Source organism: Aspergillus uvarum (genome assembly GCF_003184745.1).
Source record: "Aspergillus uvarum CBS 121591 unplaced genomic scaffold BO82scaffold_44, whole genome shotgun sequence".
Taxonomy (NCBI): domain Eukaryota; kingdom Fungi; phylum Ascomycota; class Eurotiomycetes; order Eurotiales; family Aspergillaceae; genus Aspergillus; species Aspergillus uvarum.
The window spans coordinates 2,532-18,469 of NW_020291341.1; the positions used below are offsets into that span (position 1 = coordinate 2,532).

The 15,938-nt window shown below is 46.2% G+C and overlaps 5 protein-coding genes across 5 annotated transcripts; 2 read left to right on the forward strand and 3 right to left on the reverse strand.

Annotated features, from left to right (window-relative positions):
- The first annotated feature begins 288 nt into the window (after positions 1–288).
- BO82DRAFT_356208 (uncharacterized protein) lies at positions 289–1,667 on the forward strand. The gene has a single exon (XM_025635664.1). It carries the CDS (start codon positions 383–385, stop codon positions 1,586–1,588), a length of 1,206 nt encoding a protein of 401 aa, XP_025489803.1. The 5' UTR covers positions 289–382; the 3' UTR covers positions 1,589–1,667.
- A 1,068-nt stretch (positions 1,668–2,735) lies between these two features.
- Positions 2,736–4,932, forward strand: BO82DRAFT_128423 (putative C6 finger domain protein). The gene is made up of 3 exons (XM_025629948.1): positions 2,736–2,773; positions 2,827–2,971; positions 3,139–4,932. The coding sequence occupies exons 2-3, from the start codon at positions 2,870–2,872 to the stop codon at positions 4,903–4,905; spliced, it is 1,869 nt and encodes a 622-aa protein (XP_025489804.1). The 5' UTR covers positions 2,736–2,773; positions 2,827–2,869; the 3' UTR covers positions 4,906–4,932.
- A 116-nt stretch (positions 4,933–5,048) lies between these two features.
- On the reverse strand, positions 5,049–9,203 carry BO82DRAFT_128505 (uncharacterized protein). Its single transcript, XM_025629949.1, has 4 exons — positions 8,981–9,203; positions 8,011–8,872; positions 5,448–7,953; positions 5,049–5,380 (listed from the first exon to the last, which is right to left on the reverse strand). Exons 2-4 carry the CDS (start codon positions 8,839–8,841, stop codon positions 5,193–5,195), a joined length of 3,525 nt encoding a protein of 1,174 aa, XP_025489805.1. The 5' UTR covers positions 8,842–8,872; positions 8,981–9,203; the 3' UTR covers positions 5,049–5,192.
- A 904-nt stretch (positions 9,204–10,107) lies between these two features.
- BO82DRAFT_128631 (transcriptional coactivator p15/PC4 family protein) lies at positions 10,108–11,184 on the reverse strand. The gene is made up of 4 exons (XM_025629950.1): positions 11,091–11,184; positions 10,966–11,011; positions 10,582–10,906; positions 10,108–10,534 (listed from the first exon to the last, which is right to left on the reverse strand). The coding sequence occupies exons 3-4, from the start codon at positions 10,858–10,860 to the stop codon at positions 10,313–10,315; spliced, it is 501 nt and encodes a 166-aa protein (XP_025489806.1). The 5' UTR covers positions 10,861–10,906; positions 10,966–11,011; positions 11,091–11,184; the 3' UTR covers positions 10,108–10,312.
- Positions 11,185–11,193: 9 nt separating this feature from the next.
- Positions 11,194–14,787, reverse strand: BO82DRAFT_339895 (PX domain protein). The gene is made up of 3 exons (XM_025633491.1): positions 14,702–14,787; positions 14,027–14,619; positions 11,194–13,969 (listed from the first exon to the last, which is right to left on the reverse strand). The coding sequence occupies exons 2-3, from the start codon at positions 14,566–14,568 to the stop codon at positions 11,581–11,583; spliced, it is 2,931 nt and encodes a 976-aa protein (XP_025489807.1). The 5' UTR covers positions 14,569–14,619; positions 14,702–14,787; the 3' UTR covers positions 11,194–11,580.
- Between the last annotated feature and the right edge of the window lie 1,151 nt (positions 14,788–15,938).

The window sequence follows — 15,938 nt, forward strand, 5'->3', positions numbered from 1 at the left end:
ACTAGCTTTGATGAGGAATCCAGATAGCCATCAAGCCCGCAAGTCCTTGACCCTGATTGGCTTTGGTAATGCTCGTCCAAAGAAAGTGTCAAATTCGGATGGTGATTGACGGGCCTCCCCGTTGACGAAGAACTGATAGTCATAGTAATTTACAAGTTGGGGTCGGGAATCCTTGCAGAGAATTCCCGGAGAGCCGGCTTGTTCTACGTCATTAAGATCATAACAAGGCACTCCAAGTCTATATAAACGGATGATGGCCTCTCTCAAGAATTTTGTTCTTAAGCTACATATCACCCGAATCACAGTACCTGAAATCTTGTCTGCTATTCACATTTTACTTGTCATTCTATCTATTGCATCTACATACTTACAGCAACCCACCATGTCCAACATTATGAACCCCATTGATGACCCATCGTACAACGTTGACGCGACTGAGGAAGCCTTCGGAACCAACAGCATGGAGACAAACCACAGTGCCGGGTCCTTGGGACACGCCAATGCCAGCCGCAATCCCTACAACAGTAGCTCTCAGCCCATGGCTTTCGACAGGTCACAGGCGGGTAGTATGGACGGCATTCACCCCATGGCGGGTACGCACAATTCATACAACGCCTTCGGCGCCTCGACTGCTCGGCCATTGAGCCAAGAAATGTCTAATACAAAAACTGCATCGCCCAATGCAATCTTTGGGCCAAAGACCGGTCAAGGTTTTCAGGAAAACATCCCACATCATTCGGCACCACAAGGCACTATCAGCCCATCGACGAATCTCGCTAGTGGAGCCACTCAATCCACCCCTACGAATAGAATGCCATCCCCGACAAGCCCTTTGGGATCCCTGGCAGAGGATGCCAATACTGCACGTGCGAAGTCCAATCGTGGCAGTGTCCAGGCGGCGCAATACAGTACTGGCCCGTCCGCAGAGATCAACGATGGAGGTCGTCGTACCTCGGACCAACTATCACCTTCGAAAGAGCATCATCTAGAACACATGTCGAGGAACACTGATAGCCCACGAGCGGAGCTCAATGGTAGCAGTACCCAGACGGGACAGCTGGGATACCACACGCCCGTACCAGATGATGGTACCGCCGGCCTCAAGTCAGGAAACAGTGCCTCACGCGAATCCCATAGTGGCACCGAGTCGCAGAAGGACGATGCAACTGGCGATGCAGCAAACGCATCAGCAGGGAACAAGAAAGACCGCATGGAAGGGACGCTAGACAGTGACATAAACGGAGAGAAAGTGAACGGCATAGCTGGTGTGATTCCCATCTCTGGCAATGCTGGCCCGACTACCACGAAGACATTCGACCCACTTGCCACAGTGGATGGCGGTAGCCGCCACAACATCGACACTCGGTCCTCAACTGCTGCAGAGCCAGGGATTGGTAAAATTGAACCCAGTCAAGACAATCGCGCTCACTCCTCTGACATTGCTGGTAGCAGCTACAACACTCGGGGCAGTGGTTCCGTGCAGAGTAAGACAGAACCCCTCGACAGCCAAAACCCGGGAAAGACTAGCGCCGGTATGACGTCGGGCTTGGAGGGTTCTGCGTCTTTGGGGTCTCAGCGAGCTGCGTAGATGGAATAGTCATCAGCGTGACGAGTAAAGAATTTTGAGTTTCCAATACATATCACGAATAAACATATTTACAAATGATTAATGCTTACACACTCCCGGACGTGAGAAACTTGAGAATGTTGGAGGTGTTGTATAGTTAGGGTGCTGTGGGCTCTTGTTATGTGGATACGTACTCCGTAGTATGTAGTTTGAAGTTTCCGTATCTGTACTTCGTACTGTGCAATCAAACCCCCGCAATGACTCTGTGAGACGGGTACTACCCCGCATGATAACTACTTACTGAGTACTTACAAGCATTTACGTAGCTACCTAGAACTTAAGTAGTAACCTAGGTGGATACGGTGACTGTTAAGCGCCATCATCAATAACAAGCATCTACAATCTGGAGTTGATCTGTGCTTATCAACACTATGCTTCAGTAACTACATAGCACCGTACATTTATAGGTTTGTGAGAGGTTGGCTGTTAATGATATTCTATCTTGAATTAAGTTGGGGCGTTGGGACTACTAGCCGGTCTTCTGTTGCTCTTAGTCCACCTCTCAAAACCGAGTGAGAGGCCACATTCTCATCGTATTGGCAGGGTATACGTAAGCAAATACGAAGCTAAATGTACCAAATGTTGCATGCATCGCAGCCCGTCAAACCGAGCACCGACAGGCTCATTACATATGCATCTTATTGACCGACAGCTAATGAAATGAACTTGTTGGTCCAAGGTTCCGGTTGCCGTGGGCTGTTTCTTCGCAACTTGCGGGGAAATGGGGGAAGAGGGGCATCTTACCATGTGGTCGGACCATTTAGTCTTGTCATAACATGGGCCAACATCGCCCCCTTCTCTGTAATATATCTACGCGGTAAGTTACTAAGGAGAATCTCCGGACACTTGATCGTCTCCGAATCATATGCGTCCGGATTAAAGCTAGTATGGACTAGTAAGCGAATATTTAACGTGGGCTCATTCCACTTGATTTGGGGGGTATTATTCGGTCTCTGCAGCCGGAGCAGTCGATAATTTTCGCAAGTGATCAGTTAACTACCTCGACTCGTCTGTCTTCCCTGACAGTATCATGGGAAGTTCATGAATATGGGTTAGGACACGCCTCGTCCTTTCGAGAAACTCCCAGCCGACGATTTCTCTAGTGCAACCGTGGCCGCCATTTCTCTCGATATTACGCAGACTCGAGTTTGTTCTGCTTCTCCAGCGCAAGCATCCATCGGTATCTTACGGTCTCCTAGAGCAACTGGTTCAACCTCGAGATAAATCACCGGGCATCCAGTCATGTCTGCTCATGAGATGGAGGAGGCGGTCGATGCCCCCTTAACCCGCAAACGCTATCATGCTGAAGCAATTGATTATCCTCGACGACGCGCGACTGTCGCAGTATGTTTCGTCCTTTTGTTTGTTTGTTTGTTTCTTCTCTTTCCTTTTCCTTTGATATATGATGCTATTGCCTCGTCAAGATTGCCCGAGGTTGGTCTTACCATGAATGAGTGCTTCTCTTGGCGAACATAGTACCCCGTTATGTGCATAGTTGACGGCGGTGATAGTGTCAGATCTGTCGTCTACGCAAAACAAGATGCAATGGCGCACGCCCGAGATGCCAGCTCTGTATCGATCTTGATGCGGAGTGTATCTATCGAGAGCCGGGCATCAAGCTAGATGCTGGGGACAAGCTAATCATTGACAAGCTAGACAGAATTGAGGGCTTGTTACGTTCGAGGATGGCTGTTGCGGCCAGTAATTCACCCATCTCTTCAACAACAACTGAGACAGTCAATGATCCCGCAGGTAACGACGATTCCGCCATTAACATGACAGAGAACACCACAGTGTCATTCAAAACATCGGTTGTCGGGCTTGGATCCTGGGCTAACCCACCAACGAACATCTCAACAATGCCTAAGCTTCACACGACGCCAGCCTTGAATCTGTTACAGTGGCCTTTCATCCGAGATCTCGTGGCTGCACCTTACGATCCTCACACCCTACTACAGCTAGAAATGGCTCGTGAGCCACTTCGGATCCCAAACTTTATTGGCCTCGATCTATCTAACGCTGTCGCGCATGCTCGGGCTTTTTTTGCGCGGGTTAATGTCTGGTACGCCTGTGTTAACCCATATACCTGGCCTCGCTACTATGACATAGCTATCTCATCTAGTTTTCAGGAGGGGGCTGAGAGCTGTATCGTTCTTTTGGTCCTTGCACTAGGGTGTGCAAGCCAATATGGAAGCATATCAAGTCTTTCACCCGAGGCAGACCCGCCAGGGCTGCCATATTTCGTCGCTGCATGGGGCCTTTTGCCCAACGTTACAATGCGCAATTCTGTTCTCGCTGCCCAATGCAATATTCTCGCTTCTGCCTATTTATTCTACTTGGTAAGACCGCTGGAGGCCTGGACACTACTTTCGAGTGCTAGCCTGAAGCTACAGCTGCTATTTGGCAATCCGTCCCGTGTTTCTGCTCAATGGAGGGAATTAAGCACCAGACTATACTGGAATGCTCTTCTATACGAAAGCGATCTACTGGCAGAACTAGACCTTCCACACTCAGGGATTGTGCACTATGAAGAGCTTGTTGATCTTCCAGGTGGCTTTGAACCAGAGGATGACGAAGATGAGGATCAGAGCAGCACACCCCGGGAAAGTCTCGTTGTAGATGCGGTGGTAGGGCACGACGAGCTCTGGTATTTCTTGGCTGAAATTGCTCTGAGAAGGCTTCTTAACCGTGTCAGTCATGTTATTTATCAGAAGGATAACTCTCTGACCCTTGCATCTCTTGGGCCGATTGCCTCCGAGCTGGATTTTCAGCTTTCGCAGTGGTACGAAGGGCTTCCCCAAGCTGTTCGATTCCCTCTTTCCTCTCACCAAACTTCGAACTCTATCCAGACCGTTCTGAGACTTCGGTACTTTGCATGTCGCACGATCATCTACCGTCCCTACATTCTGGCGGTACTTCAGCACGAACAAACATCCGCAGACCCAATGGTCAGAGAATGTTGTCGGCGGTGCTTAGATGCGACATTGAACCAGCTTGATCACATTAGTCGCCACCGTGAAGGCCATCTCCCCTACCTCTGGCAAGGTGCCCTCTCTATGGTTTCACAGACGTTGCTGATTATGGGGTCAACCATGTCTCCGGCGCTTTCAGTACTCCTACCTTCAGCGGCCCGAGTGAATGCAATTATCAGCGGTGTCATAGAGGAAGTTAGTGGATATGCGCACCTTGCTCCAAGCCTCAAGCTCTCGGCGGAGATTATACGTGACGCCGAGAAAAAACGGCAAATAAGCCTTAGGTCGGTGGCTAAGAAAATCTAGACACATGGTCTTTAAGGTTAGCATGGGTTCCAGGGCTAGTTGTAACAAGACTCCTATGCCAGCCCGGAGGCATGTTCTAGGCGAGAAGTGAACAGCAGGTGTGAGACCCTTCCTACGGTGCATTTGAAGATGCGATATAAGACGAAGCATGACGATTTGCTCTTTTTTGCGTTATATGTCAAGTTTGTGATGCCACAGATCAATCTATCACCCAACAAAGAGACTCCGATACAAGTTGAGAATAGTGACAGATACATGAAACAGGGTATTATCAGGCATTTTTGAAATCAGATCAAAACCCATTCACTGCCTCTTTTAATAAATTTATCAAGCATCAATCCGATATCATTGAGAGCGAAGCGACAGATGTAGAAACCAAAGAACTCTGCAGCATGGCGAGTGCTCAACTCAAGACCAACAAGAGTGGGAGACGAGTGCTTCAGACCAGGGTCTTCGACCTGCTGGGCGATTTGATCTAGACGTTCCGCAACTTAGTGTTCAAGCACAAGGCATGACCCCAAACAGTAACGAAGTTGACTCACCTAAAACCTGGACGGCATCACAAAGCCGGGCCAGAGCTCCCATGTAATTACTGGCTCCGTTAAGCTGTAGTTGTGAGATATTGCGCTTGGCGTGTTGAGAAACAGGCACTGAAGTCATCGGGACAGTATTACTAGTAGAGAGGTCCTTGCTTGAGTCTTTCGATGCGGATGCTGAGGACGCCACAGCAAAGCCGGAATTTTTAGAACGTAGTTTGCGCCACGATGTCAGATAGGACTTGCTGGGACCAGTCGACGGCTTGGCGATCAGGTTATCAACATTCGTTGCATCGTCATAGGACAGGTTAGACTTTAGGAATGCCATAGCTCCTTGAACGCCGACTTCATTTCCAACTTTCTTGGAAAGCAACATCTGCACCTGGTCAAGTACACTTTCCAGTGACTGCATTTCCTCTAGAACTGCGTCGGCATCATAAGTATCAACTTGGGCCAGTTTCAACAAGGCAGCCGTCAACAAATCGCAACTTGATACTTTTTCCTCAATAGCTTTGATTTTCACGTTTTTAACGCGCCAGACATCCCGTGGGACGAAAAGCTTCGTAGATAGGTAGCCACCACGTGGATGCGCCATAGTTTGATAGACGCAACGCATGAGCCAGAATGGCCGTAGAAGGAACGATTCAGGGCATGGCTCCAAGGGAAGTGGAGGATCAGTAGCCATCACATTTGGGGACCCGGGACTTGTTGGAGAATGGATGTTTGTGTCAAATAAATTAAGACCACCGCTTGGTGGGCCATTTATAGCAATGTTAATCCCGGTTGGTGTAGGCAGGATGGGTAAAGACGCAGTCATCGGCTCTTTCTGGGCTTCTGACACAAGAAAAGCATTATTCGATGGACTTTTAGGTGACTCAGAGGGCACTTCTGTCCCCGATGCTGATATTTTTCGCGTCCGGAAAGGGCCCAGCCCGGTATATATTTTGCCCAGACTGTCTGGCGCCGATGGCACTTTACCGATTGGTCGAGTCGGTGAAGGAAGCTTCGCATGCCAGGCGTTACCGCTGTCTTGGGTCTTTCCAGCAGTTGCATGTGCTAGCATGTCCTCAGTAAAAGAACCGACTGACACATTACGCCTTTTAGCTTGCATGATTGATCGTAAGCCAGAAGCTGAACCTGGGGCTTTGTGCGAGACATTACTGTTTCTCAGCAGTTGCTCATCCTTGGGAGCTGTTCCCTGAGGAGGGACAAATGAATCTGGCGGCTGTATCGATGCCATCTTCAAGCGAGTGTCGAAGTGGGGCTTTGTCTCGATTTTCAGCTCCGTAGTATGCTGGCCTGACAACCTTCGTGCTCGAACACTTGATCCTACCATGGAACCAGATGTCGGCTTGTTGATCGAAGCTACGAGGCTGTGTTCTGGCTGAGTGAAGGTGTTGGGCTCAACTCCTATGGCTTCGGGTGAGGCATGTGATTTCAAGTCCACAGGTCCATGGTTAGGAGCTAACCCGATGCTCTCTCGCGATCGATCGAGTTGGCTGCTTGAGACTGGCTGCCGAGGCAGGGCGGATTTAGACTGAACTCCGAATTCGAACTCATCCATGATATAGCCTCTCGTCATTTCCTCTAGTAAGCGCTCCTCTTCCTCTGCTTCATCATCCACATACCCCTTTGCAGGACCAGCCAAAATGTCAAGAGGTGCCTCGTTATAGGTTAGAAGAGGTTCTTGGATTTCGAGAATCTCCCCTTTTGCGGTTCCAGATTCTCCGACTTGATGATTCCCCAAGTCGACAGTTTCCCGAGGGCTTTGGGCCATACCACTGTTGTGGTCGTTTAGTCCAGTTGACGGCTGTAAGTCCTCATCATAGGCGGCTTCAACGGCTGCATCCAGGGCAGCATCAAATTCAGCTTCGGTACCATAGGTTGATTGATGACCTGTTCTGCGACGTAGGTAGAGAGATGACGAAGTGGAACGGATAGAAGCGGGCGAGGAAGCACCAGACTCGTCGATAGTATCAAGCCATGATGTTGTTTCGTGAACACCCTTACCTTGAGTACTCAACGGAGGCATCTCAGATAACGGCAGTTCAGCAGATTGTTGACCTAGACTAGCTTCTGGTGTAGGCTCGTTGTAAGTAATCAAGCCTCCAATGTGCTCGTCAGATCGCTGAGAAGCTGCGTGGGACATTTTTCCTCTTAGTTCCAATGCCTGATTTATCCAGTCATGGTCAGGAGCAGTAACTATTTTATCATCATCATCATCATCATCATCATCATCAATAATCGCAGATGGCAGAAGCAGAAGCTGCCGCGGGGAGAGTTGACCGGATGGCATCGTTTCTTTCATTTCAAGGATCAAATGCGCATCGGAACCATGCTGTGAGCGATTCAGGTCCCCCTCTTTGAATGATGTATGTCTGTTCTCCTGCGAAGGATATTCCACATAGGACTCTTCACTGCGGGGCCGCTCAGGGAGGGCTTTACTATCCATGTTTCGGATTGAAAAGTCCATACGTTGGAGCTCGTTTACACGAATCATATAGGTATCACGCTTTTCTTCAGCTCAGCCCGCAGTACTAATTTACGTATCTGCTGCAGGGGAACTCACTATTTCTTGAAGTTTTAGCTTCTCATCTTCGCCCCCATCGCTTCGGTCCATTACCAACTGAAGTAATTGACAAGCATCGTTGTACGCTTCCATCGCTCCTTCAAAATTCGCGGCGTTGTCAAGTAAGACGGCAGTGTTCGCTTTCTGCAGCGCTTTTGAAAGCATTGCTTTCTGGGACTGGCCACGTTTTCTTCGTTCATAGGCCTTGCCTTTCATAAGAGACAATTCTGAATCTGTATGAGCAGGCATGCCTAAGCCTTGAGTGCGAGGACTGTCTGATTCAGACATAAGGTGAGTGGAATGATCTTCTGGCTCCAGCCCTTCATTCTCGGCGTATTGACTGCGTCTCTCAGTCCACGGGTTCTGGAACAGACTAGGAAGAGGCTGAGTAGTTCGCGACACTTGTGCATCATTGTGCGGCGAGGTTGCATTTCTAGCGCCCGAGGCGAATGAAACCACCTCATTTGCAGTAAACGCCAGATGTTCATTGAGATCTTGATGTACAGATTCTCGGAGAGAAGGGGGTCCACCGGAAGCTTCGTGATCTGCAGGTGAGAATGGTATTCGTGAAGAATACGACCCCACTTTTCTGCTTGGACACATTTGATCGCCCAACAAATCGTTGTTTGTGAAGAACGCTTTATGCGAGTTTCTGCTAGATGTTGTCGACTGGGACCAGCGATTGAGACTCCCGAGTCCTTCGCGAATGTTATTCTCTCCGAGGTCGTTATCGGTTGCCATATCAATATCCGCTGTAGCCGTCATTGCTGCGGATGTTTTCGGACTGGGGTTGGACCTGCGATTTGTGGCATACAAGCCGTGCGAAAGCATTTGTTGCTGTATGAATTGAGAGGGTGTGAGCCTAGAGAATTAGGCATTAGTCCTGAATCATGCTCTGCTAGGAGGTTGAAGAACATGGTGCAACAGTGCTGGGCAACACTAGCAGTGACCCCTAGGATGGCAGCAGTACTTAAATGGATGTTCTCTTTAAATTTTCATATGTTCAAGCTTCAACAAGTACCTTTCGACTTTTCAAGTCAATGAAGGGTGGTTGCAAGGCTTGCTGAAACAAGCAAGTAGCGTTTTGTTTCATGTAAATGCAGATTTGTTGCAAAGAGTGGCACTGGTAGTGGTATGAGCGATTGGGAAATGATTCATGCTTTGAGATTACACAGGAAGCAACAAAGTTGTGAAGGGTGCGACCTCGTGGCCTGATTGGGAAAAGTAGAAAAAGCCGTTCTGGCTCACAGCTTGAGCTTCAACATGAGTAAAGCCCTTTGAGTAGGTGCACTGTTATTGAGATTTGCCGCAGACGACACTCCTGCCGGTGCATATGAGGCAAGCTAAACGCCAAGCGAGCAATTTCAGCACACCTGGTGGCAATGCGCTTGCGGTGTGCTAATCTAGTATGCAGATTGGCCAATCGACTTTGTGATTAGAGCAACAGGTTATTCCAGTGCTTGAATAATAAGAAACGGGACAAGGACGTGTGGTGTTGGTGTTATTTGATAGGCAATATAGCTCTCAGGGGCATTTGCGGAGATCCTTTGATAAGGCCCGCGGGTTACTGACACTGGACAGGGCAGACTCAGCAGGGGTTGCTAGCTCGAATGAAGTGGCGGGATTATGTGGGGCAGATATACGGAGTACTTATGTATGTACTACTCATACTACTGGTACATGTACAGTACATGTACTCGGTACTCAATACATGTGTGACTACTTTTCATGTGGAGCTCGAGATTTATTGTTTTTCTGTGGCCCAATGAACAACTCCAATCAACAACTTAGACTACCATGAGTACATACACGAGTACTCGCAGACGGAGAATACGACCTTACTGGTTCTGACAGACACTAAATTCCTGATTTTAGAACTAGAGGTGCCATAATGCAGCGATAACGTTTGCAGGCTCCTCTGCCGTTATCACGAGTCATACTATGTATAAAGGTCACAGCAAGTTGAATAGCAAAAAAGCCTAGTGATTTGAAGCCGAATACATGTTTCCCATACTATAGACCAGAAAACCATGGGCCCCCTTCCCCAAGCGAGCTTCTCGGGTTAACATAATGTATCGCGTTAGAGTACGAGCAGCATGATACAGGAAATGTGTACCATTACTCATCGGCAAACCTTCCGTAGCCTGGGTTATGCATAGGGCTGCCAGCACTGTACGACCGGCATGTTCGTCGATGGATGGGTAGTACTGATCAAATAAGAGAACAGTAATATTATCGCAGGCTTGATAGCATGTTTTGGTGGCCAAGTTCACCTAGGATCCTCTCGCTGGACGCGCCTACTTCATTCCTCTCCGCTCTCCTCGTCACTTGTAGCCTCAATATTCTTTCGCGGGTTAGCCAGGGCATTGACCTCTCCAATTGTGTCATCGTTTGCTGAAAATTGTGCATTTTCATTGTCATACGATGGTCGCGGGACTGATTCGCCATGGGCCTTGATTGCAAGTTCAATGTCGGGTAACAGAGTCACGAGTCTCGCATACTGTTCGATTGGCAAAGAAATTCCCTACTCAACGATTTAGACACATTCAACTCCATACATTCCAGAATTACCTTCTTTCCTGGAAGCTCATGACCATCCTTCTCGTAATATTCCCTGATGTTGACCATAGCTTTCCCTCGAAAATTCGAGACCGTTACACGACGGGATTTCGATAAGTCCCAGTAACTTTCACCACTCGTGTCTACCTTTGGCGGTGCAGTGAATTGTGTCTCATTCGGTAGCTCTGGGTTGTCTGGTTTCGCTCTCTTCGACTGGCGGTTTTCAGTGGTGTGTAAGTTGTCATTGTGACCTAGGGTGTGCTTCTTGGCCCGGGACGTCATGTCTGCCATAATGTACAGTAATTGTGGCAATGCGGGAGTGAAGACGACCAAGATGCTAATCCAGATATTATTAATGGAAACGTTTTCACATTTCCGGAAGTGTGAGAGTGGTACCAATTAGGTTATGCAAGTTGTACGCAGTATAAACCTTCCAAAGTATCTGGTGCTGGATGGGGCGGGTTAGATAGTCAACTTGGTTTAAACTGTTTATGTTGTTTGCATGTTTTTCAAACACACACCTGTGATTTCTTATAGCATATCAATTTGCTTTCAGCACTACATAACTCATAGTAGAAAGGTCACCTCAGTGGGCGGTAATCTATTCCTATCTCTTCGGTGAGGACATCTAAGGTCTGTTACAAGCTGTTCTAGTGAGAAGGAGTTCCGGTTATGTAGTATCTCAGACGCCAAAATGTTACCACTCTGCCTATGAAAAAGCCTAAGGAGTCGATGAGGGGATCATAAGAGATGTCTTTAATCTGAAAATTCCATCTCGGCATTCATGAGTATAATTAGGGTCTATACTGATGATTACATGAACCGGGCCTGAGTTGAAACGCCGACACATTCAGACATGAGGTTCCAAAGCCATGTCCAAGCGGTGGGACAAGAAGTAAGAATCTAGGTCAGCAAGACACAGTCAATACATCTATCGGAAGATGATTCTTATCCACTTCTGCTGATGTGTCGGGGTTAACATATTTCAGTATGTGTGTGGTGCCTATACAGCTAACAGATAATCGCCCTCAACAACTGTAGAAGTAGAGAAAACATAAATCCCTGTGCGATAACTCTGACCTGAAGACAATCAAAGAGCTTACCCAAAGCTTCTTTGCTAGCAGCTGTTCCCATGACACCGGTGAGGGCCTGCGGTAGCCCTTTTTCAACAAACAGCCTTCGCGCAGTCTCTTTCAAGCGCTCTTTCTCTGGCCCACTCATAGGTTCATGCCAGTCCGTAATCTCAGCTTCCGTGGGAAGAGCATTTTCACGAAGCTTCATAAGGTACGATCCGATTGCGTCATCAGAAACATGGGAATTGATAATAGACTCCTGAAACAGCTCGCGGATCGTCTCCAAGTTCGGGTTTCCTGGGCGCAACACGTAAGACTTGGCGGCATTGAGCAGCCTTCGGCGAATTTCCCAGACCGAGGACAATGTGTACAGTTCATTAATCACGGCAAAGATGAGTTCCAGGGCTGTCCGGGTTTCCTCCCGTGTAATACAGTTGCCATGGATTCTTCTCTCTCGTTCTGTGCGGCGGTCAACTTTATCACCAGATGCACCAAGCATCTTTGATGTTAAGGAGCACTCCCCAAAGCTTGAGGAATCGACTTCAGAACCCAATATATTGGAAGCCGGGCGTTTCGAATTATTGCTGTCAACTGCGGCTGCTTGAGACACGCCAGACGGTTTGGCTCCCGACGACCGGAGATTGTCTGAAGGCTTTGCATCTGCAGAAGGTTGTGACGGCATCGAATGATTTCTATTATCGGGTAGCATGGGTTGGGCCGAGTCACACGAAATTTCATTCGATTGAGTGACAATAGGGTGCTGGCCAACGACCGAAGAATCAGGATCAGAGCTGCTACATTCAGCGCCAGGAGCAAGCTCTTTGCCGCCTCCACTCCCGAATACCCCAGTCATGCCTTCAAAAACACGTCCCGACACTCCCTTAGGCGCGTTGGCGAACACACCGAGAACGCCTTTTCCCATTGCCTCGAGTGTATTTTGGACCGGAAGGGGAAGTCCCACCTTCCTTGACGCAGCGATTGAACCAGGACCCATGCTGCCATCTCTGTTAAGGAAACACTTCATTTTTTCACTTTCGGCGAGTGGTCCAATCTCAAGGGCACAACGAAGATACTGTTCTAGTCTTTTGGCTAGACCTAGTCTGGTCTGACCTTTCCACGAAGGTAGAGCTGGAAAAAGATTCATGAAATCATAAACTTTGTTCAATCTCGAGATCGTATTCAGGGTATTGTGAAGGGATTCGAAGTCAGCATACTTCCTGAACACCATCCAGCCGGTAGACCTTGTGAATTGCGGTTCTATTTGAAGCAAAAAGTCGCATGTTGGCTTAAATCGAAAGTGTTCACCACCTTCCGAATCCATACCAAGATCGATACTCAAATAGGCACGGTGAAATGTCATATGTAGGGATGATGCCTCTTCATCCAAGACTATATCGCCAGCAGGTGACGCTGATAGTTGTGGGAGAGCACGCGCTGACTTTTCGCAATTTCCACCTTCCACTGCTTCTAGTGTCATGTGATTTTTTGCATGTACAAGTGACAGTTGGCTGTGAAAATCTATACCGGGAAGGGGGCAACTCGTGCCTTCGTTGCTCGTCACAGAAGGAGCTCCCGCACGACCACGGTTTTGTGCGAGATTTGGAAACTCCCCCCTCTGCGGGGATTCAGCTGAACCGTGTTGCTCGAAGGATGCGGCATCTATATTTTCAGTTGTTGTCATTTGGCAAGTAGGGGAGTCAAAATCTCGCTGTGGACTAGCGTTATCTTTGCATGGCGTGAAATTGCAGTCAGACATTGTCATTCGACTGGTATCATCGAGGACTGTCAAGTCTTGATTTCTGGCTTTATCAACACCGACATTTATCGCGTGCATTATCTGGGATTCACCTTCTCCAAGAAGTTGTACGATCCAGGCATTAATGGTCTCTGGCTGTGAGAGAGCGGAGACGACCGAGTCGGACAACATACTGGAGAGTACATCGCGAAGAAAGTGTCTAATCAGGGCGCAATCGTGGACGTTCGGATCGAGGTATCCCGACAGAATATCTTCTGCTACCATGTTCAATTTTTTCCGCTGCTGTTCTTTTTGGAGTATATTTGCTAAATTGCTGACTGGATGCAGATCTAGATAGCGTGAGATGAATCGCTCGGGTGGTTCCGCAAATTCAGCAGCACTGAAGGCAGCAGACAACTCATTCAAAAACACAATCATGACGGAGCTAGAGTTAAGGAGAAGCTCCATGAAGGTGTCCGCGGGTCGTTTGCGGGAAATATGCAGCCCCAATCTTGTAACGAAGCCGACCAGCACATGTCGACAGGAAGATGTAAATGTCGATTCGGGTGGTAATATTAGCTGGGACCACTGGCTACATGACAGGTTTATACTGTGAGCTCGGTATAGGATTGAACAGATAATGACTTACTTCACATATTTATTCAGGATCTCATCTGTGATTGACCTTAAGGATGCAGCTGTCTTCGGTCCAAATGAAGAGAAATGAGGGTCAATTGTATGCATGCTCTCAGTCCGTCTCTCTCTCTCATCCGCCTGTTGATCACTGCTATGAGGTTTCCCATTTTCCCAATCGAGTAATCGGCTTGGAAATGCTTGTGACAGTTCGATCTTCTTTGATTGGTTCTTTCTCAATATTCCACCGGCTATTTCATGGGATGTATTCTCCCAGGAGGCATGCAAGGTAAACCCAGCAAGAGCTCCGATCAGGAGGAAGGCAAACTTTCCTAGAATAAAGGCAGCGGTGATAGTTGCACATGCAATAACACCTAGAAGTACTTCATTACTGGCCGATGCAAGGAAATTAAGAGCCACGTCGACAGTGCTTCTGGAGTTGAAGAGATCGTCGTTGTGAGCTGCGGATGTTCCATCATGATGAAGCAGGGTATGCTTGTTCTGAATGTTTTTATCTATAGGTAGGCGATGAAGAATATCGGTGTTGTCATCATCCATTGCTGTTACTCAATAGCAGCACAGGTTATAGGATTTAAGTATGAAACAGACCTGTACAGAACACATAATAAAATTCGGAGGTCAGTGCTATACTCTATAAATAAGGACATATGCTTACAAGTAACTGACTTACTCATCGCTTTGTCGGGTATGGGATAATGGATATTGACACCAGCAGTCTTTTAAATACAACTGGTATTAAGCCCCTGTAAGTAAGCAGTAGCTTCCCGAGCTTTCTAAGCCTTTTTTTTTAATAGTGCTATATGTAGAATATATTTTAAAAGAAGTTGGGATTAATATACTCCGGTTGACCATGGTGATTTTGTTAGTACAGTGGGGAGGTGTAGGGATTTGAATCCTTTGAATTCTGCTTGCTCTATATATGATTACTAATACTATATAACGTAATCGGCAAGCGAGTCGGCCACATAAACCCCATTAACCACCACCACGCCCATGAAAGTGCCTTTGTACAAATATCAATATATCTACTAAAAATACCTTAATCATTAAAAAACTTAGTAGAATAAAAGGACAGGCTTTTTTTTACAGTTAAAGCTGTTTAAAAAGGCCACATTTACTTAATTTATAAAACGATAAATACTTTTAATATTCTATCTTTAACTCTTTAGAATTATTTAAATAAAATTATCTACTTATACCATACAAAAATATTAATTTTTAAGATTTTGCCTTTAAAAATTAATAACTTAACCATTGCTTAATATTTTTAAAAAATTTTAAAGTTTTGAAAATCTAACTATTTATCGGATTTTAGTACTATTTTTAAATTTTTTTATATAAAAAACTATTTTTTAAATAAAAATACTTACGGCCTTTTAAAGATTCTTTTCAAATTTTCCAGATTTTTTTACTTTTATAATAGTTTTTAGTATAGTATAAGGGCTAAAGGGTGAAATAGTGTAGTAAACAAATGCCTTATTGCAATAGCTAAGGTAGTAGTATTATATCTTAAGATCTTATTACTATTTTATCTAACTTTATAAAACTTCTGCTGTTTTAGATAGTTTTATAATTATTTTATTTAGCTATTATATAACTAATATCTGAGGTCTTTTTTATATATTTTTTATAATTTTAATTATAAAAGTTGGAAGAGCTTATAAAACCCTTATAATTTTTTTATATATAGTAGTTTATTTATTTATAATAGTACTATTAAAATCTCTACTCTATAAACACCTTTTACAGAAGATTTTAATAGTAGATAAAATAGTCTTACTGTTTTTTATAAAAGATATAATATATAGGCCCTATCTGTAACTGCTTTATTTACTAAATTACTAAATATATAGTTTATTATCTACTAATTATTTTTATAAAATATTTTTTCTAAATTACTAAATATA

What these genes read in the sequence shown, in the direction of transcription:
- BO82DRAFT_356208 (XM_025635664.1), top strand. Translation starts at nt 383, where the DNA reads ATGTCCAACATTATGAACCCCATTGATGACCCATCGTACAACGTTGAC.
- BO82DRAFT_128423 (XM_025629948.1), top strand. Translation starts at nt 2,870, where the DNA reads ATGTCTGCTCATGAGATGGAGGAGGCGGTCGATGCCCCCTTAACCCGC. An exon ending in GACGACGCGCGACTGTCGCA is followed by an intron (nt 2,972 to 3,138) that starts GTATGTTTCGTC and finishes CGGCGGTGATAG; the next exon opens with TGTCAGATCTGTCGTCTACG.
- BO82DRAFT_128505 (XM_025629949.1), bottom strand. Translation starts at nt 8,841, where the DNA reads ATGCTTTCGCACGGCTTGTATGCCACAAATCGCAGGTCCAACCCCAGT. An exon ending in AGCTAAAACTTCAAGAAATA is followed by an intron (nt 7,954 to 8,010) that starts GTGAGTTCCCCT and finishes GCTGAAGAAAAG; the next exon opens with CGTGATACCTATATGATTCG. An exon ending in TGATGCCGTCCAGGTTTTAG is followed by an intron (nt 5,381 to 5,447) that starts GTGAGTCAACTT and finishes CGGAACGTCTAG; the next exon opens with ATCAAATCGCCCAGCAGGTC.
- BO82DRAFT_128631 (XM_025629950.1), bottom strand. Translation starts at nt 10,860, where the DNA reads ATGGCAGACATGACGTCCCGGGCCAAGAAGCACACCCTAGGTCACAAT. An exon ending in ATGAGCTTCCAGGAAAGAAG is followed by an intron (nt 10,535 to 10,581) that starts GTAATTCTGGAA and finishes ATCGTTGAGTAG; the next exon opens with GGAATTTCTTTGCCAATCGA.
- BO82DRAFT_339895 (XM_025633491.1), bottom strand. Translation starts at nt 14,568, where the DNA reads ATGGATGATGACAACACCGATATTCTTCATCGCCTACCTATAGATAAA. An exon ending in ATCCTGAATAAATATGTGAA is followed by an intron (nt 13,970 to 14,026) that starts GTAAGTCATTAT and finishes CCTGTCATGTAG; the next exon opens with CCAGTGGTCCCAGCTAATAT.